This window comes from Oncorhynchus mykiss, chromosome 4 (genome assembly GCF_057628025.1).
Source record: "Oncorhynchus mykiss isolate SJ-2025 chromosome 4, ASM5762802v1, whole genome shotgun sequence".
In the NCBI taxonomy this organism is placed as follows: Eukaryota; Metazoa; Chordata; class Actinopteri; order Salmoniformes; family Salmonidae; genus Oncorhynchus; species Oncorhynchus mykiss.
This window is the reverse complement of record NC_143025.1, coordinates 1,944,288-1,957,375: the sequence shown is the minus strand read 5'-3', so window position 1 is coordinate 1,957,375 and position 13,088 is coordinate 1,944,288. Positions and strand designations below refer to the sequence as shown.

The 13,088-nt window shown below is 43.3% G+C and overlaps 1 protein-coding gene across 2 annotated transcripts in view; it reads left to right on the top strand.

The window, feature by feature from the left end:
* The window catches only part of dennd4a (DENN domain containing 4A), a 115,512-nt gene that overhangs the window by 5,073 nt on the left and 97,351 nt on the right, over positions 1 to 13,088 (top strand). For both annotated transcript variants that reach the window (XM_090230826.1, XM_090230825.1), the window contains exons 2-6: positions 3,654 to 3,855; positions 4,497 to 4,633; positions 6,079 to 6,325; positions 11,447 to 11,516; positions 12,585 to 12,754. In XM_090230826.1, the coding sequence (XP_090086952.1) occupies positions 3,664 to 3,855; positions 4,497 to 4,633; positions 6,079 to 6,325; positions 11,447 to 11,516; positions 12,585 to 12,754 (816 nt within the window). In that variant the 5' untranslated portion in view covers positions 3,654 to 3,663. The remainder of the gene's footprint in view (positions 1 to 3,653; positions 3,856 to 4,496; positions 4,634 to 6,078; positions 6,326 to 11,446; positions 11,517 to 12,584; positions 12,755 to 13,088) is intronic.

Below are 13,088 nucleotides of genomic sequence, written 5' to 3'. Positions count from 1 at the left end.
TGTGGGGGAGATGTTTGTTGATGTCAACGTTGTGAACAGAGCGCCCCATGGTGGTGGTGGGGTTATGGTGTTTGTTGATGTCAACGTTGTGAACAGAGTGCCCCATGGTGGTGGTGGGGTTATGGTGTTTGTTGATGTCAACGTTGTGAACAGAGTGGTGGTGGTGCCCCATGGTGGTGGTGGGGTTATGGTATGGGGCAGGCAGAAGCTACGGACAACGAACACAATTGCATTTTATCAATGGAAGTTTGAATGCATAGAGACAGCGTGACAAGATCCTGAGATCAACAAGATCATAGTTGTGTCATTGATCTGCTGCCATCAACTCATGTTACAGCATCATAGTGCACGGCCCCATGTCGCAAGGCTCTGTGCACAATTCCTGGAAGCTGTAAATGTCTCATGGCCTGCATACTCCCCAGACGTCACCCATTCAGCATGTTTGGGATACTCTGGATCGACGTGTACAACAGCTTGTTCCAATTCCCGCCAATATCCAACAACTTCGTACAGCCATTGAAGAGGAGTGGGACAACATTCCACAAGCCACAATCAACATCCTGATCAACTCTATGTGAAGGAGATGTGTCGCGCTGCATGAGGCAAATGGTGGTCACACCAGACACAGACTGGTTTTCTGATCACACCAGATACTGACTGGTTTTCTGATCACACCAGATACTGACTGGTTTTCTGATCCACACCAGATACTGACTGGTTTTCTGATCACACCAGATACTGACTGGTTTTCTGATCACACCAGATACTGACTGGTTTTCTGATCACACCAGATACTGACTGGTTTTCTGATCCACACCAGATACTGACTGGTTTTCTGATCCACACCAGATACTGACTGGTTATCTGATCCACACCAGATACTGACTGGTTTTCTGATCCACACCAGATACTGACTGGTTTTCTGATCAACACCAGATACTGACTGGTTTTCTGATCACACCAGATACTGACTGGTTTTCTGATCACACCAGATACTGACTGGTTTTCTGATCCACACCAGATACTGACTGGTTTTCTGATCCACACCAGATACTGACTGGTTTTCTGATCCACACCCCTACCTTTTTATTAAAGGTATCTGTGACCAACAGATGCAGATCTGTATTCCCAGTCATGTGAAATCCATAGATTTGGGCTTAATGAATTGATTTCAATTGACTTATTTCCTTATCGAACTGTATGTCTGTAAATTGTTGCATTATATTTTTGTTCAGTGGGATGTGACTCAGGGTTGTCATGGATGGTGGTTGGTGGTGGTGGTGGTGGTGGTGGTGGTGGTGGTGTGGGGGGGGGGTGGAACATGAAATAGGGGGGACTTTAACTCAGAGGATGTTACTTTCATGAATCACTACATCAGGAAATCATGCAATAATTCACAGGAAATCAGTCACAGTGTCTTTATGACAACCTAACCAAAGAGTTCCTCTTTCTGGTCTGATTTCAACCCTAAATTACACGCTCTGCTCACGTTTTGGATGCGGATGGTTCAGGAGGAAATCCGTTGTGCGTAGTTGGCCTATCCTCCACACTGCTCATTGATGAAAGAGCCTCAGCCTGCTCCCTGATGAATGTGGACATTTCAGAAAAATTGCATTCTGAGAGTTCTGGGGAGTTTCTAAGTGGCTCAGTTGTGAACGTTCATACTGCGGTAGGTGGGGGGCAGCAATGGGAGGTGGAGGGGAGGGAGGCAGCAGTGGGAGTGGAGGGAGTGGAGGGGAGGGGAGGGAGTGGAGGGAGGGAGGGAGTGAAGGGAGGTGGAGGGGGGGGGGGGGAGCAAAGGGAGGTGGAGGGGGGGGGGTAGCGTTGGGAGGTGGAGTTGAGGGAGTGGAGGGGAGGGAGGGAGGGAGGCAGCAGTGGGAGGTGGAGTTGAGGGAGTGGAGGGGAGGGAGGGAGGGAGGCAGCAGTGGGAGGTGGAGTTGAGGGAGTGGAGGGGGGGGGGGGGCAGCGTTGAGTGAAGGGGTGGAGGGGAGGGGAGGTGGAGGGAGGAGGTAATTGTTTTATTACCTTTTTACCATGTAGCGGTGTAGCTAACTACTGGAACTACACACTACTGTTTTACCATGTAGCGGTGTAGCTAACTACTGGAACTACACACTACTGTTTTACCATGTAGCGGTGTAGCTAACTAATGGAACTGCACACTACTGTTTTACCATATAGCGATACAGCTAACTACACACTACTGTTTTACCATGTAGTGGTGTAGCTAACTACTGGAACTACACACTACTGTTTTACCATGTAGCGGTGTAGCTAACTACCGGAACTACACTACTGTTTTACCATGTAGCGGTGTAGCTAACTAATGGAACTACACACTACTGTTTTACCATGTAGCGGTGTAGCTAACTACCGGAACTACACTACTGTTTTACCATGTAGCGGTGTAGCTAACTAATGGAACTACACACTACTGTTTTACCATGTAGCGGTTTAGCTAACTACTGGAACTACACACTACTGTTTTACCATATAGCGATATAGCTAACTACACACTACTGTTTTACCATGTAGCGGTGTAGCTAACTACTGGAACTACACACTATTGTTTTACCATATAGCGGTGTAGCTAACTACTGGAACTACACACTACTGTTTTACCATGTAGCGGTGTAGCTAACTACACACTACTGTTTTACCATGTAGCGGTGTAGCTAACTACTGGAACTACACACTACTGTTTTACCATGTAGCGGTGTAGCTAACTACTGGAACTACACACTACTGTTTTACCATGTAGCGGTGTAGCTAACTACTGGAACTACACACTACTGTTTTACCATGTAGCGGTGTAGCTAACTACTGGAACTACACACTACTGTTTTACCATGTAGCGGTGTAGCTAACTACCGGAACTACACTACTGTTTTACCATGTAGCGGTGTAGCTAACTACTGGAACTACACACTACTGTTTTACCGTGTAGCTAACTACTGGAGCTACACACTACTGTTTTACCATGTAGCGGTGTAGCTAACTACTGGAACTACACACTACTGTTTTACCATGTAGCGGTGTAGCTAACTACTGGAGCTACACACTACTGTTTTACCATGTAGCTAACTACTGGAACTACACACTACTGTTTTACCATGTAGCGTTGTAGCTAACTACTGGAACTACACACTACTGTTTTACCATGTAGCGGTGTAGCTAACTACTGGAACTACACACTTACGTTTTCTGCAAAAACAAAATATGATATGGGTGAAGTAGGCAATAATTTCCTTTATTTTTTTCGGCATTAGACCTGCCTAATTCTCACTTGAAACATCATTACACATTCTGTTAACATTTGACCCTAAAGGGATCTGTACTTGCAATTTGTAGTCTATGACAGATTTACATGTGATAATTTTTCACAAAGTAGTTTGGATGTAGTGAACTACTTTTTCAAATTAACTTTAGTTAACTAAACTATATTTCTCTTAAGGTTTAGCTTTAGTGTAGTTTCAAATTCTACCAGTGGGAATTAGTTGGTAGCTTTGGAAAAATATATTTTTAGAGTTGCTTCCTCAACACTCATGTAACAGATTACTTCCTACGGTATTTATTTATAAATAAACTAACCTGAACTCTCTCTCGCTCTCTCACCCCCTCCCCATCTTCCCCTCCCCTCTCTCTCTCTTTAGCCCATGGTTGATGATGGAGGAGACAGGTCCTCGCATAGCAGACTACTTTGTGGTAGCAGGGCTCACTGACTCCTCCAAGCCCTTAGAGGAGGAACTGCAGCTGGACGATGTTCCTGGTCGCTCTCCCCGCTCGGCCCCTGGTGGCCGGCCCCTGGCCCCCATCACAGACGTAGCTGTGGTTATATGCTCACTGGGGGAAGCGGTACAGTAGTACACTACTAGCCTTTTTTTGTTTAGCTTTTAGTTTTTAGCTTTTTTGGGAGGTAAAGAAATTCTGGTAAATTTCCCAGGTTTCCCAGGAATCCCAGGTTTCCCAGGTTTTCCAGAAATCCTGATTGGGTTGGTTTCTGGACTTCCTACTTATCCACTCCTGATTCTGGGATCTTCCATCAAGGATTTCTGGTAAACCTGGTTTGGGAAAGTTACCAGTATGTTTCGACTCTAACTTTCAGCCTTCATAAAAGCATTTGTAAAGTTGTTTTTGATGTACAGAGCTTTGTGATGGTTGCTTTTGATGTACAGAGCTTTGTGATTTCTGCGTTTAATGAAAAGCACTCTGCAAATTAAACGTTGTCCCCGAAGGTTCTATGCTGTTCAACTTAAACTGAGGATTATTTATGACATTTAGCTGACACCCTTCTTCATCTAGAGTGACTTTACAGTCACGTCTGCAAACATGTTTTCATGTGGTGGCCCAGGTAGGAATTTAACTCACAATCCTTAGCCTTGCAAGTTCTACAGTCCACTAACTGATCCACACAGGACCACACATCCCATATACCCAGTACCTGCCCTATGAATGTATCGTTGTGATGTTTTGTCTTTCTGTATAATTATGCATAGGTTCCTCAGGGTTACACCTGCCTCGAGTCCACCCCGTCTGGTCTGTCTGCAGAGCTGAACGGAGCCAGTCTCAGAGGGCCTCAGATCTACCTCTGCTACAAGAGAGGCCGAGATAAGCCTCCTCTCACTGACCTGGGGTCAGTCATCTCCTGCTACTCACGACACTACACTACTCCTTACCTTGATAAATGCTGGTCTAGGAACAGTTCTTACATGGTCACTCACAGAAACACTACACTAATCCCTAGCTGCATTCCAAATAGCATCCCTAAGGGCCCTGGTCAAAAATAGTCCACTATATAGAGAATAGGGTGCTATTTGGGACGCAGACTAATCCCCTGTTCCTTCTAATACTGACCTGAAATCAGTTATTTTCCTGTGACTTATAACACTACACTAATCCTATCACAACCTCCAAGGGCTGGTGTAGGATCAGTACTTATCCTGTTATTCACAGCACAACACTAGTCCCTCTTTTTCTAGAAGGACTGGTCTAGGATCTGTACTTAAACGGTCACTCACACCACTAATCCTATAGCAGACTCCTAGGACTGAACTAGGAACAGTTACTGGCCAATCACCCACACCACTACACTAATGCCCTTTTCCTAAGACGGGTCTAGGAACAGTGCATCTGCTGTCACTTACCCAAAACACACACTACAGCACTCAATCACCTCTTCCATTAGATCTGACCTAGGACCAGTTCTTCCCCGGGTCACTGGCCTATAATCTCACAAAACAACCTTAATCCCATCTCCTAGTGTAGACCAGGTCAGTAGATATACTTTCTTAGGTCAGTAGTCCAGTAATCTTCTTTCACTGTCTATCGAACGAAGGCTCAACTCTGATTTCTATGTGCTTAGGGCTTAGGAGTAAGTGAGATAATTTCTCTATTATTGTTTCAAAGGAAAACAGCACGTTGTGGGATATTGTTTACTATGTAAACACGCTAAAAGCCGTTTCCCTCTATCATGGCGACCCCTACCGTACAGGGCTGCCTCTATCATGGCGACCCCTACTGTACAGTGCTGCCTCTATCATGGCGACCCCTACTGTACAGTGCTGCCTCTATCATGGCGACCCCTACCGTACAGTGCTGCCTCTATCATGGCGACCCCTACTGTACAGTGCTGCCTCTATCATGGCGACCCCTACTGTACAGTGCTGCCTCTATCATGGCGACCCCTACTGTACAGTGCTGCCTCTGTCATGGCGACCCCTACTGTACAGTGCTGCTTCTGTCATGGCGACCCCTACTGTACAGTGCTGGCTCAGATATTTTCTGTCCAGCAAAAATGGCCATGACCCAATCCAAAGGCAGCATCCAATGGTTGTGTCCCAATCCAAAGGCAGCATCCAATGACTGTGTCCCAATCCAAAGGTAGCAACCAATGGGTTATGAGTAACCAGTCCAGGCCAGTACAGCTGGGCTTGGCTAGGTTAGGCTAGGCTAGGCTTGGCTAGGCTTGTCTAGGCTTGGCTTGGCTTGGCTTGGCTTGGCTAGGCTAGGCTAGGCTAGGCTTGGCTCAGCTGTGTATTGTGAATCAGTCCTAACATTTCCTCCTCTGTCTCCTCTCAGGGTTCTGTATGAGTGGAAGGAGAAGCTGAAGCCTGGCTGTCACATCGTCCAAACCACTCCCTCTGGTCGTCCTGCCAACATCAGTAGCTCCTCCTCCCAGCGCATCTACATCACCTATCGCCGCTCCCCGCAGAGCCAGCCTCATACGTCATTGGCTGTCACAGATGTCTGCATCATCATCCCGGGCAAAGGGGAGACGCCCCCTCACACCTTCTGCAAGGTGGACAAGAACCTCAACAGTAGTATGGTGAGCAGAATCAACCCATACAATACAATACAATACAATACAATACTATACAATACAATACTATACAATACTATACAATACTATACAATACAATACAATACTATACAATACAATACAATACTATACAATACAATACAATACAATACAATACTATACAATACAATACAATACAATACTATACAATACAATACAATACAATACTATACAATACAATACAATACAATACTATACAATACTATACAATACAATACAATACTATACTATACTATACAATACAATACTATACAATACAATACAATACAATACTATACAATACAATACAATACGGTACAATACTATACAATACAATACAATACTATACAATACTATACAATACAATACTATACTATACAATGCAATACTATACAATACTATACACTACAATACAATACAATACTATACAATACTATACAATACAATACAATACGATACAATACTATACAATACAATACTATACTATACAATGCAATACTATACAATACTATACACTACAATACAATACAATACTATACTATACAATACAATACAATACAATACTATACTATACAATACAATCATATACAATACAATAAAATACAATACTATACAATACAATACTATACTATACTATACTACACAATACAATACAATACACTACTATACAATACAATACTATCCTATAGTATACTATACAATACAATACAATACTATAGAAGACAAGGGCTGGGCTCAGGTTGCTGGTCCATCAATAATGTTAACAATGGGCTCAGGTTGCTGGTGTATATCTATAACATTAACACTGGGCTCAGGTTGCTGGTCTATATCTATAACATTAACAATGGGCTCAGGTTGTTGGTCCATATCTATAACATTAACACTGGGCTCAGGTTGCTGGTCCATATCTATACAGTGCCTTGCGAAAGTATTCGGCCCCCTTGAACTTTGCGACCTTTTGCCACATTTCAGGCTTCAAACATAAAGATATAAAACTGTATTTTTTTGTGAAGAATCAACAACAAGTGGGACACAATCATGAAGTGGAACGACATTTATTGGATATTTCAAACTTTTTTAACAAATCAAAAACTGAAAAATTGGGCGTGCAAAATTATTCAGCCCCTTTACTTTCAGTGCAGCAAACTCTCTCCAGAAGTTCAGTGAGGATCTCTGAATGATCCAATGTTGACCTAAATGACTAATGATGATAAATACAATCCACCTGTGTGTAATCAAGTCTCCGTATAAATGCACCTGCACTGTGATAGTCTCAGAGGTCCGTTAAAAGCGCAGAGAGCATCATGAAGAACAAGGAACACACCAGGCAGGTCCGAGATACTGTTGTGAAGAAGTTTAAAGCCGGATTTGGATACAAAAATATTTCCCAAGCTTTAAACATCCCAAGGAGCACTGTGCAAGTGATAATATTGAAATGGAAGGAGTATCAGACCACTGCAAATCTACCAAGACCTGGCCGTCCCTCTAAACTTTCAGCTCATACAAGGAGAAGACTGATCAGAGATGCAGCCAAGAGGCCCATGATCACTCTGGATGAACTGCAGAGATCTACAGCTGAGGTGGGAGACTCTGTCCATAGGACAACAATCAGTCGTATATTGCACAAATCTGGCCTTTATGGAAGAGTGGCAAGAAGAAAGCCATTTCTTAAAGATATCCATAAAAAGTGTTGTTTAAAGTTTGCCACAAGCAACCTGGGAGACACACCAAACATGTGGAAGAAGGTGCTCTGGTCAGATGAAACCAAAATTGAACTTTTTGGCAACAATGGAAAACGTTATGTTTGGTGTAAAAGCAACACAGCTGAACACACCATCCCCACTGTCAAACATGGTGGTGGCAGCATCATGGTTTGGGCCTGCTTTTCTTCAGCAGGGACAGGGAAGATGGTTAAAATTGATGGGAAGATGGATGGAGCTAAATACAGGACCATTCTGGAAGAAAACCTGATGTAGTCTGCAAAAGACCTGAGACTGGGATGGAGATTTGTCTTCCAACAAGACAATGATCCAAAACATAAAGCAAAATCTACAATGGAATGGTTCAAAAATAAACATATCCAGGTGTTAGAATGGCCAAGTCAAAGTCCAGACCTGAATCCAATCGAGAATCTGTGGAAAGAACTGAAAACTGCTGTTCACAAATGCTCTCCATCCAACCTCACTGAGCTCGAGCTGTTTTGCAAGGAGGAATGGGAAAAAATGTCAGTCTCTCGATGTGCAAAACTGATAGAGACATACCCCAAGCGACTTACAGCTGTAATTGCAGCAAAAGGTGGCGCTACAAAGTATTAACTTAAGGGGGCTGAATAATTTTGCACGCCCAATTTTTCAGTTTTTGATTTGTTAAAAAAGTTTCAAATATCCAATAAATGTCGTTCCACTTCATGACTGTGTCCCACTTGTTGTTGATTCTTCACAAAAAAATACAGTTTTATATCTTTATGTTTGAAGCCTGAAATGTGGCAAAAGGTCGCAAAGTTTAAGGGGGCCGAATACTTTCGCAAGGCACTGTATACACCTGTTCTGAAAGGCAGAGTCTGCAACACCACTAAGCAAGGGGCATCACCAAGCAAGCAGCACTATGAAGACCAAGGAGCTCTCCAATCAGGTCAGGGACAAAGTTGTGGAGAAGCAATAAAGAGAGAGCAAAGATAACCCTGAAGGAGCTGTTAAACTCCACAGCAGAGATTGGAGTATCTGTCCATTGGACCACTTTAAGCCGTACACTCCACAGAGCTGGGATGTGCCAAGCTTATAGAGACATACTTCAAGATACTTGCAGCTGTAATTGCTGCAAAAGGTGGCTCTACAAAGTATTGACTTTGGGAGGATGAATAGTTATGCACGCTCAAGTTTTCATTGTTTTTGGTCTTATTTCTTGTTTGTTTCACAATACAAAATATTTAGCATCTTCAAAGTGGTAGGCATGTCGTGTCAAAATCAAATGATACAAACCCACCCCAAAAATATATTTTAATTCCAGGTTGAAAGGCAACAAAATAGGAAAAATTCCAAGGGAGGGGGGGGGGGGGTGAATACTTTTGCAAGCCACTGTACTTGTACAACAAGCTGCCTCACGCTACAGAAGCAGAACATTAGCTCCTGTCCTATGGGCCATTCTGGCTCAGACAAGGCTTACTTACGAGGAGTTGACAAGTGGTGTCCCCCAAGGTTACATTATAGGTCCTATGCTTTATAGGTCCTATACCAAATTATAGGTTCTATACCAAATACAATGTCTCGAGGAACAACACTAAGTGTACAAAACCTTATGAACACCTTCCTAATATTGAATTCCACCACCTTTTTGCCCTCAGAACAGCCTCAATTCGTTGGGGCATTGACTATAAAAGGTGTCGAAAGTGTTCCACAGGGATGCTGGCCCATGTTGACTCCAATGCTTCCCACAGCTGTGTCAAGTTGGCTGGATGTCCTTTGGGTGGTGGACCATTCTTGATACAAACAGGAGATGGTTGAGCGTCAAAAACCCAGCAGCGTTGCAGTTCTTGACACAAACTGGTGCGCCTGGCACCTACTACCATACTCCGTTCAAAGGCACTTTAACGTTCCTAATGTTTTGTACACACAGTGTATAACTGTTCTACCTCTAAGGAAACGTCCTCTCTCAATGTCAACTGCCTTTATTTTCAGCAAACTTAACATGTGCAAATATTTGTATGAACATAACAAGATTCAACAACTGAGAAATAAACTGAACAAGTTCCACAGACATGTGACTAACATAAATGGAATAATGTGTCCCTGAACATAGGGGGGGTCAAAATCAAAAGTGTCAGTCAGTATCTGGTGTGGCCACCAGCTGCATTAAGTACTGCAGTGCATCTCCTCCTCATGTACTGCACCAGATTTGCCTGTTTGTACTGTGAGATGTTACCCCACTCTTCCACCAAGGCACCTGCAAGTTCCTGGACATTTCTGAGGGGAATGGCCCTAGACCTCACCCTCCGATCCATCAGGTCCCAGACATGCTCAATGGGATTGAGATCCGGGCTCTTCACTGGCCATGGCAGAACGCTAACATTTCTGTCTTGCAGGAAATCACGCACAGAACGAGCAGTATGGCTGATGGCATTTTCATGCTGGAGGGTCATGTCAGGATGAGTCTGCAGGAAGGGTATCACATGAGGGAGGAGGATGTCTTCCCTGTAATGCACAGAGTTGAGATTGCCTGCAATGACAACAAGCTCATTTCGATGATGCTGTGACACACCGCCCCAGACCATGACGGACCCTCCATCTCCAAATCGATCCCTCTCCAGAGTACAGGCCTCAGTGTAACGCTCATTCCTTCGACAATAAACGCAAATCCGACCATCACCCCTCGTGAGACAAAACAGTGACTCGTCAGTGAAGAGCGATGGTGGGTTTGTGCCCATAGGCGACGTTGTTGCTGATGATGTCTGGTGAGGACCTGCCTTACAACAGGCCTACAAGCCTTCAGTCCAGCCTCTCTCAGCCTATTGCGGACAGTCTGAGCACTGATGGAGGGATTGTGTGTTCCTGGTGTAACTGGGACAGTTGATGTTGCCATCCTGTACCTGTCCCGCAGGTGTGATGTTTGGATGTACCGATCCTGTGCAGGTGTTGTTACATGTGGTCTGCCACTATGAGGACGATCAGCTGTCCTCATAGTGGCCACATCTGAAGTCCACATCTGCAGTCCTCATGCCTCCTTGCTGCATGACTAAGGCACGTTCACGCAGATGAGCAGGGACCCTGGGCATCTTTATTTTGGTGTTTTTTCAGAGTCAGCAGAAAGGCCTCTTTAGTGTCCTAAGTTGTCATAACTGTGACCTTAATTGCCTACCGTCTGTAAGCTGTTAGTGTCTTAACGACCGTTCCACAGGTGCGTGTTCATTCATTGTTTATGGTTCATTGAACAAGCAATGGGAAACCGTGTTTAAACCCTTTACAATGAAGATCTGTGAAGTTATTTGGATTTTTACGAAGTATCTTTGAAAGACAGGGTCCTGATAAAGGGACGTTTGTTTTTTTGCTGAGTTCATAATGCATTGTCTTTACCCGTTTCAATCACATATTGTGTTTGTCTGTTTGTCCATGTCAGTGGGGATCCTCGGTGTACCTGTGTTACAAGAAGTCACTGGCTAAAACCAACACAATCGCATACAACGCAGGTAAAGGACTTGGATTCTCTAATGCACAGACAGTGTAATAGGACAGAATATTAGACAGACAGTGTAATAGGACAGAATATTAGACAGACAGTGTAATAGGACAGGATATTAGACAGTGTAAAAGGACAGAATATTAGACAGACAGTGTAATAGGACAGGATGTTAGACAGACAGTGTAATAGGACAGAATGTTAGACAGACAGTGTAATAGGACAGAATATTAGACAGACAGTGTAATAGGACAGGATATTAGACAGACAGTGTAATAGGACAGGATATTAGACAGTGTAATAGGACAGAATATTAGACAGACAGTGTAATAGGACAGAATATTAGACAGACAGTGTAATAGGACAGGATATTAGACAGTGTAATAGGACAGAATATTAGACAGACAGTGTAATAGGACAGAATATTAGACAGACAGTGTAATAGGACAGAATATTAGACAGACAGTGTAATAGGACAGAATATTAGACAGACAGTGTAATAGGACAGGATATTAGACAGTGTAATAGGACAGAATATTAGACAGACAGTGGAATAGGACAGAATATTGAACAGACAGTGTAATAGGACAGAATATTGAACAGACAGTGTAATAGGACAGAATATTAGACAGACAGTGTAATAGCACAGAATATTAGACAGTGTAATAGGACAGAATATTAGACAGACGACAGTGTAATAGGACAGAATATTAGACAGACAGTGTAATAAGACAGAATATTAGACAGACAGTGGAATAGTCCAGGATATTAGACAGTGTAATAGGACAGAATATTAGACAGACAGTGTAATAGGACAGGATATTAAACAGACAGTGTAATAGGACAGGATATTAGACAGACAGTGTAATAGGACAGAATATTAGACAGACAGTGTAATAGGACAGGATATTAAACAGACAGTGTAATAGGACAGGATATTAGACAGACAGTGTAATAGGACAGGATATTAGACAGTGTAATAGGACAGAATATTAGACAGACAGTGTAATAGGACAGAATATTAGACAGTGTAATAGGACAGAATATTTATAATATTATATCTGATTTCTCTCTCTAGGTCTGTTGTGTAGGTACCCAGAGGAGGACGATGAGTCTTTTCCCCTGCCGGAGTCTGTTCCTCTGTTCTGTCTGCCCATGGGAGCTAGCATTGAGTTCTGGCCAGCTCACACCAAACACTCCCTGCCTGTCTTCTCTACTTTTGTACTGACTGGGGCCTCTGGAGACAAGGTGGGTACAAGAACACACACCAGAGGAGGCTGGTAGGATAAACTATAGGGGGAAGGGCTCATTGTAATGGCTGGAATGGAATCATTGGAATGGAGTGAAACGTGGGTGTTTGATACCGTTCCATTCCAGCCATGACAATGAAACCGTCCTGCTAAAGCTCCTCCCACCAGCATCCTCTGACACACTCCTCTGACACATATATATTTTATTTGATTTATTTGACCTTTATTTAACTAGGCAAGTCAGTTAAGAACAAATTCTTGGGGATTTGGGGATACGTTACTTACTTACTTTTGTGTGTGTGTGTGTGTGTGTGTGTTCGTCTACCTCTCTC